The 18476-nt window shown below is 33.7% G+C and overlaps 1 protein-coding gene across 3 annotated transcripts in view; it reads right to left on the bottom strand.

The window, feature by feature from the left end:
• Positions 1-503: 503 nt before the first annotated feature.
• Positions 504-18476, bottom strand: part of LOC111641875 (zinc finger protein 830-like) — a 24537-nt gene continuing 6564 nt past the window's right edge. Inside the window, exons 2-10 of one of the 3 annotated variants that reach the window (XM_023388129.1) lie at positions 17270-17369; positions 14461-14487; positions 13340-13418; positions 12076-12121; positions 6193-6305; positions 3625-3746; positions 1299-1376; positions 1007-1083; positions 504-771 (exon numbers count right to left, since the gene is read on the bottom strand). In XM_023388129.1, coding sequence (XP_023243897.1) covers positions 609-771; positions 1007-1083; positions 1299-1376; positions 3625-3746; positions 6193-6305; positions 12076-12121; positions 13340-13418; positions 14461-14487; positions 17270-17369 — 805 coding nt within the window. In that variant the 3' untranslated portion in view covers positions 504-608. Of the gene's footprint in view, positions 772-1006; positions 1084-1298; positions 1377-3624; positions 3747-6192; positions 6306-11224; positions 11271-12075; positions 12122-13339; positions 13419-14381; positions 14488-17269; positions 17370-18476 lie in introns of all 3 variants that reach the window. The other 2 variants (XM_023388128.1, XM_023388130.1) reach the window with 2 other exon arrangements.

Here is an 18476-nt window from a genome sequence, read left to right as displayed (position 1 = left end):
GAACGCACACTGTATATACTTTTACGTCGATTTGACGTCACTCACGTATGTCTGGGGAAGAGTAAAATCACGTAAGATCCCGAACACTGTTCTGACAAATGGATAGAGTATTTTCGATTACGAAAATTATCGATCACTTCCGAAATATTTTCCTCGCGTAAACGACGTCACCGGGACTGCAACTGACGTCACTGTAAAGTGCAATGCTGGCGCGGAAACGTGATTGAACAAGTGGACAGATGGCTAAAACATGCCAACATCTAGTTAAGGTATCGGCCTACATCTCTGGGGAGGAGGATCGAACCCCCAGAAATTTTTCGGGAAGGTAACCCATTGTGGGCTATGCCGAACCTACGATAGGCTCGATTATAAGGCCCCACAGGCACTGTGAGAAATGCGTGTCAATTTATCATTGGATTTCACGCGATTCCCTTCGCGTTGAATCGAATCCCGAATGAAATATCGCGTAGGGCGGTGCATTGTGGGCCGAGTGATTACGTCCAGAAGGAGCACGCGCGTCGGCGAGAATCGAACCAGGAACCCGTTTAAAAGTCGGGTGGCTATTTATTGAAAATTCGTATTTTACAGTGGAGCGGATTTAAATGGAATCACTTCTTGTAGAGTCGCTTGGATCTCCAATCCAGAAACTCTTCGAACTCGCCATCATCGGCGCTTCCTTCCTCCTCTTCTCGTTCTTCTTCTTCCCCGCTCTTGGACTTCATCAGCTCCTCCTTTCGCTCCTGTAATGCCTCCACTCTGGACCAACGATGGCTGTAATTTAAAATCTTCGTTCAGTTTACCGCAATTCTTAATAACAGCCAAAGCAAACGCACGAGAAGATTCAACGTCACTTCACAAAAACCCGTATATAACGCGAAATTTCGTAACCTTTCGCGCAAGGTATTCATCCACGATATGGGAAACACTCCATTACTCTTAATTCTAAGGAAAAACATGGAGTATTTTTTCCATTATTATTGGTGCAAAGCTCGAAAAGTCTACTTACATCTGTTCGTCGATTTCCGTAATTTCCCTCTCCACATTGCTCTCTTGCATGTCCTCTTCGATTATGGCCTGAGATAGCTGAAAATTGTAAATTAAACTTTCTTAATCTTCCTTCATTCCGTATTTTAATTAGTATTTGACAATATTTCCACGCGTGTATAACAGGTTAAGTTGCCAAAGTCCCGAGGCTACGTATTTGGACCTCGCAGGCCGTGGTTTGCAGGGACTGATTTAAAATAATCTAAGAATCTTCAACGATCAAAGTATTAGAAACGAAAATTACTAAGACTTACATTTGATTCTTCAGCCATTATTTTTTTAAATTTTTCCCATTCTTCTTCCATCGGATCTTTATATTCGACTTTTCTCACCTTAATGAAAGAAATACATTTATGAGTATAACCATCGCCATAATTACTCGTAAACAGGTACAACGAGTGCCCGGGCACGGCTCTAAAATGGTGTATCGAAAAATGATCGACATTATATTTTTAATTTTGCTGTCGTGGGGGTCAATTCCATGAAATTTTTGATTAAAGTTAAAAAACTGCCAACTATTTCTATCATAATTTTTATTTCTTATATTTTTCCCCCTAATAGGAGAGGCCAAAAATAAAATCTTACACGGAGCACACAAACAGCTAGTTATGGCACTGGGTAGAGTAGAAAGATGTATTCATCTTAATTTTAAAGTTATATATATTTTAATTAAAATTCAATATTTTGGAATTTTCCTGTTCCTTTTCATTTGAGTTAGTCTTCCTAAATCAAAACTCCATTTAGTTTAAAAACATTTAAGATTTTAATAAGTGACTGCATTTTAGGCTGCTTTCTGGATTTCTGTCTGCTCCAGAATTTACCTGGATGGGCATATATTTCCCATATCAAAGCAGCCATATCTTTTCGGATGACATCTGAATTTTTCATGGATACCATCTGCCTGTCTCCCCGTACCAAGAATTACCTCCTCTCGCCTGACTTTCAAGTCCAATGCAATGGATAATGTATGTGAGATCTGGAATTTATAAAAACTTAAAATTTTAATTATTTCCACTTTTGTTATATAACGAATTGGCTAGAAACCAATCCTAGCTGAGAACAATTGAAACCCTCCTCCCATTACTATCAGCATTCTATCATTCCCAAACAATCTGCAGTTTGACTTGCATAAAAGTTTATAGTTAGCATTGAAATTTCGTCACTTGTTTTGGTCCCGGGAACACCTATAACCTTTATCGACTATAAGAATCAATCACATGACCGAATTTCCCAGCAAAAAGCTATAAAAGATGCTTCCTTTCCCCGTAGGGGAGTCTCTTAACAAAAGCCGGACCAACGACATCAAATGCCGTAAGAGAAGAATCAACGAACCCGCCATAGCTCCGAATCTCCAATATCAATATCGTCCGTCGCCACAGTCGCGAACTTTTATACTTGTGCTAATTTGGATTACCTAACTTGGATTACCTTTCTTGCTTCTCTCTCGAGCCTGTAAGCGTATAAGCATCGAAATTATTTCTTTAAATAAACCTTATTTTATTGTTAAATAGTGTCCTCCTTTACTCGTATACTGCCTTCGCCTTATTGTCGACCCCGAATTCTTTCCCTACACTTGACCGACACAGAAAAGTCCCGACCATCGGGACCATAAATCGAAACTAACCATCTTGACAAGTGAGCTGGTTTAACGACCTGTTGCCGAAAAGGGAGGTGAGACAACTCCGACCTCCCCGGCGGTTCACATGTATACAGGAAAATTGCCATGCTTTGTTTAATACGACACAGATGAAAAAAAAGATTACAAAACTTTTTGTAACTTCACTTTCGTACTGTATTACAACGTTGTTTTAGTTTACTAAAAACTAAAAGTAAATCTCAGGACCATAACTAAAACAATGTTATCATAATGCCTGATAGAACTGATAAAACACTGCCGCATAGCATATCAGAAACTAGTCAAAGGCACCCAGACAACTAATCACTAGGATTACACAAAGACACATTTGTTCTAGTGCTCTGCTAAGTTGCAACATGGGCAAATGTCTGTACCAGGCCCATAAGCCAGCAACAAGGAATAGGAAGATTTGGGTGATTTGTGGTCTGGACAGAGATTTCAGCAGAACCAATGGATGTTTATCCATTGCAAGGCATGAGATTTTTTACATCGTATGGTGCGAAAAGTCTCGTACTTTGTGACGGGCAAACACCTATATTGAACCAAAGCAGCCTAAAACAGTGATCGGTAGTCATTGCAAGCAGATCATGCTGTGCAATACGCACCAATAATAGATGATTCTGACTATACTACTCGATAATCAATATCAGTCAAAATGAGCTTTGTTAATAACATTCAATTTAAATTTTTTTATAAGAATCCTATTTTATTAATTTTGAAATTTTTCTCATAACCTCTTTGGCAGTCAAGGCCCATAGTTTGCTTGTCACTGACTTTATACATTAAACATATAGATAAAAAGAGCTGAAGAATAAGAATGGCTTGTACCAATTCTTACACTAAGAAATATTCGTGAAGAAGACTTAAATAACACAAACTAGTTTATTTGAATTAAGAATCATATCTTCACCTTCATTAAAAAAAAAAAAAAATGTTATACTCACTTTGGCATCTAATATAGGATTGTCAAAAAATCCTTCTGGCAGTTCATTTGATTTTAGTCTTTCCACTTCTTTTGTCATTGTACTGGGCGTTATTTGTTCCTTCGTTGCATCATCGAAAAAGTCTAAAAATATTCATTTAAATCAATCAAGTAAATGGAAGAGATAACTCTTCCATTTACTTGCAAGGATAGCCAGAAAGTAAGTGTCCCACATTTGTAAAGCCTGATAAAACACTGATAAAAGCTACATACAATAATGCACAGACATTCTATTATTTTTCTATGTAATTGTCATGGCAATTTAAAATTTATTATATCTGGAAATGTGCATTTATATGCCGTAATCAAAGAATTCTTCCAGCAAGATGTAATCTGCTGCTGGGCAAGTTCTATAATCTAGTCATTGATGCTCACTTGTTGACTGGATAAGATGCTCTTTGTGAAAAAAGAGGTGGAAATCTCTGTCTGGGCCAAAGAGTGGATGCTCAAGAATGCCCCATCCAACAATGCATATTTGAAAATGATGATGTATGGTTGGACATTGTCACAAATAAAATAAATTTCCTTTGTGAGCAAACATCATCACTTGTTCTGTTGAAAACTATAGTGATAGTTTCAACATTAATCATTTGACAGAAATTTCACCAGTATTAGTATGAGCAACAAAGGCATCCACAATTGCCACTTTTTTGTACATTATCTCTATCTTCTGTGAATAATGTGTACCCTTTCCTGCCATTGTAAACACTAATTATTTACAATATCTGTAATTTCCTTATGAATTAAAATGCAGGAAACATGTTTCACATTGAAAAATTGAACAATGGTCTCATCTCACTCGTCTTTGACACTCAATCAGGACTTCTGATAATGGAACACACAATTATTCACAGTAGTGCATTACAGTTTACTGTGCATGGTACACATGAATAGATGTATTACGCCACCACCCTTCAATGCAGAATAAGGGAAACTTACTTTCTTGATACACATCATAAAAAAAAATTATAAATAATTAAGGTATTTTTTATTCTATCAAAACAATAATATAGTATTACATTTTGATCGAGAACAAAGCATTTAACTTATGTAATCAAATACTAAATGCTTCTATTGTTACCAGCTATGGCTACTAAAAAAAAGATGAAAGTGCCAGTGGCACCAAATGTAAACACAAATCCATATTTAATATATGCTTAATTTACATTTCTAATATTCCATAGTGCTCCAGGAATATGGAAAGCATTTAATTAGAGTTTCAGGATATAGCGTAAAATTATTATTATGTGGACTCGGTCTGGCAAAACCACCAAATTTGGCAAGGCTTTGGAACTAAGCATGCCAGAAAATTGGCAATTGATCTGTATCAGCAGTAATTTATAATTCTGTTCTAATTTTCTCTCAACACTTCATAAATAAATAATGAAATTATTTTTATTACTATTTGAACATATTTTGACACAAAAAACTATAACGTTTATTTGTGTTTAGTGTAGGATTGTATTTGTTAATTTGTGTATTTTATATAGCCTGAAACCATGTATTATATGGCCCAATTTCAGCTTGCAAGCTGCAAATGGCTTTTTGATCCTTTCTATGATTCTCTACAGAGTACTAATACAATTCCTTTTTATATATTAATACTTGAGACATACTACTTATACATATATAATATTTTTGTAAGTTTGCCAACTATTACATATATTATATACACACACACAGATTTAAGAATAACTCGCTAGCTACCCAAATGTACACAACATAATGTAACTGATATTTATTATAGAACAGTGATAGCTATAATGTTTTAATTGTATACGCAGGTGCTCCCCTACTTACGAACAGGTTAGTTTCCAAGGTTTTGTCGTAAGTCAAAAACTAACCTAGAAAGTACATTTGTACACTAAATAACCACATATTGTTAGTGTTTGATTCTTCAATATATTTAATAAAATACATTATGCTTGTTTACCTGCTTGCTACTGCTTAGTTGCAGGTGTTCCAATGGCAGTTTTTTTCATCTAATGTGCTTAGTTTTATAATGTCAAGTTTAGTTTCCACGGTAATAGAGTGACATTTCTTGCATTTATCACCACTGTTAGATTTACTATTACATTTTGGATGCATTTTTGTAGTATTAATTGTAAAAGTTTATAAAAATTGCAAATAATAGCAAAAACACTGTTACTCCAATGTTACCAATTTCTCCGTCACCTCACCAGCAGTGACGGAACATCAGAATTTGCATGAAAATGAAAAATGATGATATGCAATAGAAATAAGTCCACATTAATTATTTATTACTGGATAAAGAATGACTTTAAGAATGACTTTGTTAAAGTCATTCTTCATCCCATTACTGACAAGAGAACTTCCAAATTTGTGTGAAATTTAAGTTTTAGATGTACAATCAAATTGTTCATAAGTCTGAAAGTTTTTAAGTAGGGTGCTCCCATATACCAGTATAATACTAATAGAGAATACATATCTCTGATAAGTGATATATCGCTCCTACATGACAAGGTTTGGCCACTTGTTGTATACAACATATAAAAATATATATACATACCTTTAGGAAGATTAGACAATTCTGCTAAGGATTCCTTTGTAGTATTTTCTTCCAAAGAACAATCTTCTGAAAATATAGCAGGTGACTTCGTTTTAGCATTAGAATTTGGTATCCTATATTAATAATTTATATCAAAATTAAATTATATATTTTCTAACAAATTATTTTATTAATTAAAAAGTGAAGAATTATAATTTAAAATTTCTATGACTAGATTTTAACAACAATTTATCAGATTTATTCAACAACAAATTTTTATATAATCTTTTAACAATGAAAATCATTTAATAAAACACGATTTACAAAGGGTGGTTAGAATTAAACTGACAATACTCATACACATGTGGAGCTAGCTCTACTGAACTGAATGAAATGAAACTCAGTACGCATGCAATTCAGATCACAGGGAAGGAAAAGATTTATGGAAGAAAAAAATTAGTTGAAATGTTCATCACCAGAGAAAATGTGGTGCTGTGGAGTCAAAAACGTATTTTCTGGCTGTGGAGTTATTTGAAAGATCATGTTTATTGGGGGCATGTCAGAGCTGAAGGCCAGAATGGTGCATCATATCTCCTAGATTCCTCTCGAAACGTGTGTGGCAGTCGATAACATGGTCAACAGAGAAGATCCTACAGCGAGCACATACTGTAAATGTGTAAAATGTAACTTTATTCTTCTAATAAAAATTTGTCCACTTGTCTTATAATTGTCATCCTTACAGTGCCACATTTTCCTGATAGTAAAAATTTCAACTACTTTTTTCCCTTGTAATTCTTTTCCATGATCTGCCTTGTGTGTACCAAATTTCATTTGATTTATTCGGTATAATCAGCTTCATGCGTGTCTGAGTATAGTTTAATTCTAACCACCCTGTATATCACAGATAAATTTAAACTCAAATAAATTTAAATTATATTTCATCACATATTATAAATAATTAAATTTTTATATATTAATATATAAATGTATGCAACTAATTTTGTTTAGACTCTTTCTGTCCTGCAGGCACTAAGAGGGCCTTTGTTCAAGCCTATTGTGGGTTTGGCAAGGCCCACAATGGGGCAACTGTGTGATGAGGAACATATCCAAGATAGATTCCTGGAGTTTTTTGACTAAGTGGATTTTATCCCAGGTCCCCCAAAGTAATAGGCTGCTGACTTAACCGTCTTGGATGGCCAAGGCTGTTAAGGCAGCAGCCTACTACTTTGAGGCAATGATGGCAATGGCAATGAGTGTGTACCATTATTCATTACATATGGTTACATGGTACAGTACATGCTCATTTATACAGGTATGTTTCCCTTGTCAAGCAGCAAGTAAACAAATCACAATTGACAATTTAACTAACAAGTGGTGCTCGTTTGGGCTGACTTCATTTTCAAGATTTTTGTGCATCATTTCAGAGATTGGCTGATGATATAATAAATGGTATAATTTCAGTCACAGAGGAGGACAATTACAAGAATCTGCACTTACTGAATATTGTGAAAATTAATGTATTTATTAATTAATGTAATTATTGTAATATTCTAATTTATCTCTTTCCAAAATAAAATTTTCTTTCAAATTCTCCTTTTAGGCTTATCATCATTTCTAAATTTTGACGAGGCATTACTTAAAACTAAATACAGATAATTCGTCACAATTACAATTATGATAATATCAATTTTCTATTTAAGCTACAATCCTATTTGGCACTTCACTCTTCTACATTGACTATAAGCCCTTCGAGGTCAGAGTGACGCACCATGGTAGCGTGAACAGGATTGCATGTATGATGACTGACATCTTTTTAATGCAGTATTGTTTTGTCATAGTGTGAACCAACCTTAATAGGAATTTTATTATTATATCCATTCGACGTTTGATCAGACCATAAGGAATAGAGTCCAACATATCTAGGTCAGACCATTTGTGAAAATTTCTAGTTATCCTCAACAATTTTCATGAGTGTTTGCTCTGAATTCTAATCTGTCCTCAGAATGATGAGTACACACCTTAAAAATTTTTGCCATCTGACTGTTAAATCATTCTTAGATTTAATAGATTTAGAACAGTGGTGTAGTTGTAAACAGTGTCAGGTCGCTAAAAATTACTTATTATTCCTTCACTTTTATTATTATTAAGATTTTACACTTGTGTAAAATCTTACATGAGCATTTGTCGATTTTATTTGGTTTTTATTTTATTTGTACAAAGTACTGAAGAAAACAATTATTACAAATTAAATTGTAATGTCTTAAACATAATATTGATGAGTTATTCAAACAGTTTCCACAATTTTTTCTTTTTCCCTAATTTGCATACTCAGTAATTGTGAGTGAGAATACTCCACTGCACAGTAATGAAGTAGCCACATCTTTACCATAGGGTATGATGTTGAATGATTGAAAAGGTGGTCCATTTATTTTGATGGAAAGCAGAGATGCAACTTTCCATATTGGCTGATGGAAACAAAGTTGTGATGCTATTTAGTTCACTGCACTGAATCTCCTTTCACACTCACTGCTACTGATTGGAATAATTTTTAATATATTTATCAATTTAACAATAGTTTGTAGAACTTGTCTTTTGCCTTTGTGAAAGTATTCTTAAAGACTATTTGTTATTATATTTCTATTTTCAGAACAGAATTGCCAGAACATTGTCTTTGCATTCATCTCTCCAAAACATACATCTTTTCTGGTACCTGTATCTGTTGGCCATGTTTCTGGGTTGAGGACATTGCAATAGGAAAATATTGCAATAGGATTCTGTATTCCTTTACTTCATTCCCATTGATAATTTTTGACAAGATGCTACTGTTGCAAAGCAGCACAATAGTAATTATTATAGTAAATTACTGACAATATTTGCAAGAAAGTGGGCATAGTTATTGCTAACTGTTGTGTGTTATGCTTCTATGAGATGCCTTTATAATTCAGGACTTCCAATGCTTTTATGGTTTAGTGATATCTGCATTGCAAGTTTCATAAGAATATTGCAGACAGGGATTAGAAAAATGTCAAACTGCCAAAGTTAACACTTTCAATTGCTATCACAACTCAGGGCATTTTTTTTTTCGAAAAAGCAATAGCTTAATAAATTGGATAAACAAGCTAACTTGTACAGCAAGAAATTAACTATCAATTTTTTAATTAACATTTAGTTATATTTTGTTTGCTTTGTAGAACATAGAGGCTAGGCATGTAACTATACAGTGTTGGGAGGTGGCACCAGTGGCACAAATATAAAATATCTGGAGGCAGTGGAATAAATTGAAATACAGTAGTCCTGAAAACTCGGCACTTGATAACCCGACAGTCCGGATAACTCGGGCACACCCTGGCAGGGCAAAAAATCCCCTAGTTAATTTTCATTATAGACAGCTTTAGGCCTCAAAGTATTTTTCTGAGGTCTGTCTTAGCAGGTAAATTACTGTACACAGTGTATTCATTAATTTTCATTTTCATGTAGTAAAGGCTCTATGCCTTCATAAAGTACGTACTTTCCTTTGTTTAAGGGTATTTGGGCAGTTTATTCTCTGTTGTACTCTCAAGCAAACAATACATACAAGTACTGTACAGTACAGTATTTTCTGAGGAAACACTCGAACTTATTCTTTTTTAACCCCATTCACGATAACCCAGCATTTTCACAAACTCGGCCACCCTTCGGTCCACATTAAGCCGAGTTTTCGGGACTCTACTGTAATACCGAGTTTGAATTGCCACTATTTATGGAGCATGTATGGGGTTTTGTATGAGCAAAGCAAAAATTTGTGGCATAATATTTGCAAAATAGATAAAATGAATAAAAAATTATCTATATACTGAAAATCCTTGTTAATTTGAACTCGAATAGTTTACAATCCCGTTAGTTCGTAACCATACTATTTGTCCCAGCCAGGGATATAGAGATTTACACATTAAGGAATTCAATTAGTTCAAAATTCATATTGAATATTCTGCTCAAACTGTGATACATGAATGTTAACTTGTTCATTTTTAAATCAAAGTGTCTCCATACTGTAATAAAACAATAGACCAAGAACATCTGTAATCTGGTCAATATGACTTTGCTTTTACAGTAACACACTTTTGGGTATCACCTTACACATGGACTACCCTTTCTTCTCTTATCTCATAAAATATGACTGGGTTTTCAGGATTGCAAGATTGGGCTACAAACAACAGATTGAGATACTTGTAGAGCTCTAGGCTAGTACATTTGAGCTACTTACTACTTTTTGGGCCACTTTAAAAATAGTTTGAGCTACATTTCAAGGAATTCTGCTTTACTTTTTATAAAACTTATCTGGTAACCTGCGNTAATCGTCGCTATTGTATCATTAAAAATTATTTTAAAATTATTTTATTGCTCACAAAACAAACAACCACTCATAATTAGAAAATTAAGTCTCGTTTAAATACTGGCCTCCTTTCAATGGTCGAGCCATTGTTGCCAGCTAAAAACAGACAAAAATTTAACAAAAATAATATTAAAGTAGCCAAGACATAGCCAAATATTGTAGTGCCACATCACTAGCAGACATTTGACATTTGCCAACTAGAACGGTCGGTTAACCGATGTGATGGTTAATCGGGGGTCGGATAATCGATGCTCTACTGTAACACTTTTTTTGCTAATAAATATAATGTAATATATACAACCAACCTGATAATTACTTCAGGTTGTTTTATTGAGCTATAAGGCTAAATTATTACTAAGCAATTTGGCAGGAGGCAGACCACTATCTCTTGTTAAATACTTCTTCCAGAATATTGTAAAATTATATTTAACAAGAGATGGTGGCCTGCAGGCTCACCTCCTGCCAAATTGCTTAGTAATTATTTAGCCAATAAAGGAATTTGGCTGTTCATTTGATATTTGATAGATATAATGTTTACATTCACAACATAAATAAACACAGACATAAGCAAACAGAAATATATCTATTTCCTTCTTTCAACAAACTAATTCTTTTCTTATATATAATAAAATAAATTTAATAACAGATTTAAAAGTACAAATAATTATCAAAGATGAATACCTATCAGAACAAACTGCTGATTCTTCTGAAATTTTGGGCAATTTTTCTGTAAAAGTAAAATAATTAAAATAAGAAAGAGTACAAAAATTTTACTGTAAAAAAAAAAACAACAACAATTACAGTCATTTTGAAACAATAATTTCAATATCAGNAAAATTATTTTAAAATTATTTTATTGCTCACAAAACAAACAACCACTCATAATTAGAAAATTAAGTCTCGTTTAAATACTGGCCTCCTTTCAATGGTCGAGCCATTGTTGCCAGCTAAAAACAGACAAAAATTTAACAAAAATAATATTAAAGTAGCCAAGACATAGCCAAATATTGTAGTGCCACATCACTAGCAGACATTTGACATTTGCCAACTAGAACGGTCGGTTAACCGATGTGATGGTTAATCGGGGGTCGGATAATCGATGCTCTACTGTAACACTTTTTTTGCTAATAAATATAATGTAATATATACAACCAACCTGATAATTACTTCAGGTTGTTTTATTGAGCTATAAGGCTAAATTATTACTAAGCAATTTGGCAGGAGGCAGACCACTATCTCTTGTTAAATACTTCTTCCAGAATATTGTAAAATTATATTTAACAAGAGATGGTGGCCTGCAGGCTCACCTCCTGCCAAATTGCTTAGTAATTATTTAGCCAATAAAGGAATTTGGCTGTTCATTTGATATTTGATAGATATAATGTTTACATTCACAACATAAATAAACACAGACATAAGCAAACAGAAATATATCTATTTCCTTCTTTCAACAAACTAATTCTTTTCTTATATATAATAAAATAAATTTAATAACAGATTTAAAAGTACAAATAATTATCAAAGATGAATACCTATCAGAACAAACTGCTGATTCTTCTGAAATTTTGGGCAATTTTTCTGTAAAAGTAAAATAATTAAAATAAGAAAGAGTACAAAAATTTTACTGTAAAAAAAAAAACAACAACAATTACAGTCATTTTGAAACAATAATTTCAATATCAGTTTATAATTACTGTATATGCTGGCATATAAGTTAATTCTTTTAAGACTGAAGAATCTCTCGAAAACTACAGTCGAATTACATGGAAAATATAAAATACAAGCCTTTAATGTAGGGTTGCTAAGCGGAATGGCACTCCTAACAATTGCTGACACCACTTACGGCAATGCCAGCAAAGCATTACAATATTTCCAACAGAGACTCACAATATGTTGTACAAATTTTTAGCAAATCTAAACACAATAAGTGAAATTTCGGAATAGCTGTACGCTGAAGGGAATTCTACATTAATTATGAAAGTAATAACTTATTTAAGCATTACTTTCTATCACTGAATTCTTTGTTTTTTTCTATGCTATACATTTGGAACTTACTGTGCACCATTAAAAATCAATTCCAAATGCCAAGTATGGCACACAACTAATTTTCAAAGGTGCAATTGATACATATTATTTCATTTTCATTACCAGTTTTTGATGATGGTTTGTATTCTAATTTCAGATATTATTTTATTTGATTTTTGAGTGTAATAATCTCAAGTCTAAAAACTTTTCTGATGTAATTTAAAATATTTAAATAAGTTTCCGAAGTTCATATATACATTTTTAATACTGTTATGATAAATTTCTGCAAAAATTTTCATAAATAAAAAGCAAATAGTGTAATAAAAGAGACTTTTTATAAAATTTTCATTACAAATATAAACATCTATAAGCACAGTAGTTATATTAAAGCAAAGTGATTGCTGGATTAGATCGTGCTATTTACTGCTGCTATTAATAATTAAATGTCAAGCAATAGAGGTAGGTGTTAGGTGCCATCTCTTATTAAATTTAGTAATTATAAATAAATTAATATTTATTAATTAACTTTGAGGGTTCTGGAAGAAAAGAATTAGCTCAGAATGAGACTCACACCCACAACAGCCGCTTACTGTGTGAATGTTGGTTATGCTACCCAAACCTTCGTCTGATCTTCATTTCCAGAATTATTAATTTAGATATTATTATTAATGGTAGCAGTAATATAACTTGATCTAATCTGGCAATCGCTTTGCTTTAAAAGTTTCATTATTTTGTTATAATATAAATTTGATATCATGAAAATTTTTATACCTTTTATTTCATCTTCTTCTATTTGAGTATCTTCATGTTTTCTTTTTATTTCGGGCTTCAAAGGTTTCTCTGTATTTATCTGTCGCCNTATGTGAAAAAAAAAAATATATATATATATATATCTGATTTGGACCTGTTAGTCAGTATGATAATAAAAAATAAAGTTGTGAATTTGAAGTTTGATTTAATAAAATGATGAAATCAAAAGATATTGGCAATTTTTTAACACGATTGTTCAATTTTTTTCTTTTTTATGAATTATCATATTTTATGGCATATAAGACATGGCTTTTGTTAAAATAATGGCTGTCTTATATGTGAAGTTGCATTCCCCTTTTGCTAATGAATTTTCTTGTATTTAGGAAAAATGCCTTCAGTAGGCTACAGGTAACTTCTCCCTAGGCCAACTCTTGAATTGTTTAATTAAACATTATTATTTCTTAAAAAAATATTTTACTAAACAAAAAAAATGTTCACCTTATGACGAAAAGTTCCACAATTGATGAAGTCTCTTTGCCCAACCTTTCTCTATAGGCTACTGTTGGAGTTGTTGCTTTATCTTCTCCCTGTAGTCAATCTCTGTTGGAACTGTTCTACTCAATTTACATAATTATTTACAAATTTCTTAAAAATGTAAAAAACAGATCGACCGAATTTGAATACAATGGAAAAAATTTGGGGCAGAGTGCAAAATGCAGGATAGTTTAGATGATCCTCAATCTTGATTCAATTCAAATATATCCAANAATATAAAATTATACAATTCAAAAAACATCAAAAACATTAGAAGAAAGCTTTAATGATAACAACAGAACAAACAATTCAAACGAATAACTGATTATATCATTAACTGAAAGGCAACAAACCTTTATATCAGCACTTATTATGTTTAAAATCTGAATATGAGTCAAAAATGCTTGTTTTTAAATAAATTAAGCTACAAAGATACATCTCTTTTTGGAAAAAATAGCTTCATCGATGAAAGTTACATTGCAACGACATTGCAACGAGAAATATGGATTTATATCGAAAATTTTTATACCTTTTATTTCATCTTCTTCTATTTGAGTATCTTCATGTTTTCTTTTTATTTCGGGCTTCAAAGGTTTCTCTGTATTTATCTGTCGCCTTTTCAAGGCCTCTAATTTCTGTTTAAAGGAGAAAAAGGGATATCATATAATGTCTCTTTTTCTAAAAGTAAGTACAAATACAACTAAAAGTTATCTTATTTTTATGTTTTATACATAATACAGTCTATCTATATGTTTTATATGAATTCCATGTTGTACGAGTCACTTAGATTTTACAAATACATGTGCCAGGCTGTTAATGGCTCACATATTTGTAAAATCTAAGTGACTCGTACAACATGTAATTCATATAAAAAGGAATTATCAATAGTGTTATAGGGGGGTCGATTGTAGTGTCAAAATAAACTGATGTTACCTAGCAACAAATGCAATTGCAAGCATGTGTGTATTCAAACATTATCTTAGGCATGTCAGTACTTGTTCAATATAAGGTACATGTCTATATTTGGATGGATTAAATGCAAATCACAGCTGAGATGGTTAAGGCTTCAGGCTATCACTCTGAGGGCCTGGGAGTGAATCCAAGAGTTAAAAAACTTTAAGAATTTTTAGATGTGATCTGTCCTGGTTATATCAGGTCCCATCACTCATCCCCCATACGTCCTATTGTGGGGCTGGCTAAACTCGCAAGGGGCCTAAAAGAATGGCTCTCTTAGTGCTCAGAAAGCAAAAAAGAGTAAAAAATATACAAAACATCAAAAATATTTGAAGTAAATAGGTATGTGCCTTCAAAATTCTAAAATGAAGCATCACAAGTGGCAAACCAACATTAATTTCTGCATCAAACTAGGTAAAAATTTTACCAACACATTTAATCAGTTTAAAGAAACATACATTAATGATATCATGTTTCTAATGGCCAAATAGACAAGTGGTTAAGGTGCCAGCCTATACTCTGGGGAATTGAATCCAGACGAGTCAAAAAAACTCCAGGTATTTTTCAGGGTGGTCCATCCAATTATGTTTAGCCCCATCCCTCACCACCCTGGCCCCACTGTAAGCCTGGCCAAACCTATAATTTAACAAAAAAGTTATAGAACTAACTTTTGAATTATCCTGTAGAAGGGTCACACTGCATAGTGTCTAAATTGTCATTTGGTCATATTTTTATTAAATCGGGATAAAAATATAATACAGGCAATTGCAAGTGGTGATAAAAACCCTAGTCCGCTTGTTTTGACATTTGGTGTGAAATTAAATCACAAATTACACTTTGGGAAGAACAGCAAAATGTTGAGCTTCTGTACAATGGGAGTCCCGTGCACCACACACCTAGTGGTTTCACAACGTCACGTGGCAAATTCAGACAGAAAAGAAGGAAGTGACGTTGAGAACCAAAGGCAGTTTTTGTAATGCCACTCAGAGTTTCAAGATTGGAGATTTTTTATTGACTGACAGAAAATTTGGGGACTTTTTTGGGATAACTTTCTTTCACTTTGATCTCTTTTTAGTAGACTAAAAAAAAATTTTGACATATTAGAGCCTGTGAAATACTGTTTAAACATTGTGATCAAATGTGTTATTTGAAATTATTCATTAAAAAATTATTAAAAAATGATTCCTAGTGCCAACAAGGAGAGGGTTACATGCTCAGCAGGTTTCGTTCAAATTAGAGACCCAAATGTCCGATCCTCTTTTCCTAAGTGACAGCTTAATGTGTTACTTTTGCTTTCCAGACAACAAACTGATAAGGATACTGGCACTTGCATTAATAAGTAAGTAAAACTAGTGACAATAAATAATTTGAAGAGGCAAAAAAATTTAAAACTGGCAAGTTGTTGGCAATATTTTAAAATTTTCCAGAATGACCCCTGCCCGTATATATTTTAATGCTAGCTAGTTACATAACTAAAAGATATACAAGGTCTGTTCAAAAAGTATCGGACCTTTGGTCGGCAAAAATAAATTTATTGACTTTGAGGTACAAAACCCTAATCCCCTTCAAAGTAGTCTCCTTGGTAATGTATACACTTCTCCCAGCGTTCCTGCCATTGCTGGAAACACTGCTGGAACGCATCTTTTGGAATGGTTATCAGCCGGTCCGTCGCATTTCGCATGATGTCTTCTCTCGACTAAATTTGGGTTCCTTTTAGCGGCATTTTCAGCTTGAGAAATAGCCAAAGGTCACACGGAGCCATGTACGGAGAGTACGGAGCGTGACGAACCACAGGAGTATTGTGTTTGGCGATGAAAGCCCGAATCAGATGCGCAGAATGGGCAGATGCGTTATCACGATGGAGCTAGCAAGTTTCGATCGACCACAGATCCGGTCGTTTGCGTCGCACTGTATCGGAAAGACGACGAAGGACCTCCAGGTAGTACTCCTTTGCGATGGTTTGGCCTTGTGGTGCGTACTCACGACACACCACCCCACGAGAGTCGAAAAAACTGTCAACATGACCTTTGATATTGCTACGGATCTGCCACGCTTTTTTTGGCCTCGAGGATCGTCCCCGAAAGCCTGCTGAATCTTGCGAATGGTTTACACACGGGTATCGCCAAGGTTTTTGGCAAAATTTGATGTAATATCGCTGCTCACGTTGTTCAGGCATTTTCCAGCTTAGTGAAATCTGACGAGAGCTCACTACATGACCTCACTCATAGGCCGATTGCCAACGACTGACGCTTCCTGAAGGCGGGAAAAAATTCAGGGCTGTGCATGACTGTCCCCTCCACAACTCCACCGAAGGAGGTCTCTCGCGCATCATTGGTTTACGCGGAAAAAAAAAAGTCCGATACTTTTTGAACAGACCTTGTAATGTTAATTATATAAATGATTCTAATATATACTGAAAATTAATATTAAAAAATAAAGAAAATAAAACATTCAAAATCTTACTTCTTTGTGTGTCTTTCCTGTTATATGAACAGACCATAAAGCTTCACTCTTGAGGGAGACATCACAAACAATACACGTTAATTGTCCAGTACTGTTATATGTAATATATTAAAGTCCTCTACATAAATGCTATGAAATTAATATAAAATTATACAATTCAAAAAACATCAAAAACATTAGAAGAAAGCTTTAATGATAACAACAGAACAAACAATTCAAACGAATAACTGATTATATCATTAATTGAAAGGCAACAAACCTTTATATCAGCACTTATTATGTTTAAAATCTGAATATGAGNAGAACAGCAAAATGTTGAGCTTCTGTACAATGGGAGTCCCGTGCACCACACACCTAGTGGTTTCACAACGTCACGTGGCAAATTCAGACAGAAAAGAAGGAAGTGACGTTGAGAACCAAAGGCAGTTTTTGTAATGCCACTCAGAGTTTCAAGATTGGAGATTTTTTATTGACTGACAGAAAATTTGGGGACTTTTTTGGGATAACTTTCTTTCACTTTGATCTCTTTTTAGTAGACTAAAAAAAAATTTTGACATATTAGAGCCTGTGAAATACTGTTTAAACATTGTGATCAAATGTGTTATTTGAAATTATTCATTAAAAAATTATTAAAAAATGATTCCTAGTGCCAACAAGGAGAGGGTAACATGCTCAGCAGGTTTCGTTCAAATTAGAGACCCAAATGTCCGATCCTCTTTTCCTAAGTGACAGCTTAATGTGTTACTTTTGCTTTCCAGACAACAAACTGATAAGGATACTGGCACTTGCATTAATAAGTAAGTAAAACTAGTGACAATAAATAATTTGAAGAGGCAAAAAAATTTAAAACTGGCAAGTTGTTGGCAATATTTTAAAATTTTCCAGAATGACCCCTGCCCGTATATATTTTAATGCTAGCTAGTTACATAACTAAAAGATATACAAGGTCTGTTCAAAAAGTATCGGACCTTTGGTCGGCAAAAATAAATTTATTGACTTTGAGGTACAAAACCCTAATCCCCTTCAAAGTAGTCTCCTTGGTAATGTATACACTTCTCCCAGCGTTCCTGCCATTGCTGGAAACACTGCTGGAACGCATCTTTTGGAATGGTTATCAGCCGGTCCGTCGCATTTCGCATGATGTCTTCTCTCGACTAAATTTGGGTTCCTTTTAGCGGCATTTTCAGCTTGAGAAATAGCCAAAGGT

Source organism: Centruroides sculpturatus, unplaced genomic scaffold (genome assembly GCF_000671375.1).
Source record: "Centruroides sculpturatus isolate CEXI.00-Female unplaced genomic scaffold, Cexi_2.0 scaffold1623, whole genome shotgun sequence".
NCBI classification, from domain to species: Eukaryota; Metazoa; Arthropoda; class Arachnida; order Scorpiones; family Buthidae; genus Centruroides; species Centruroides sculpturatus.
The sequence above is the reverse complement of the archived record's forward strand: the minus strand, read 5'-3'. Positions and strand labels throughout refer to the sequence as shown.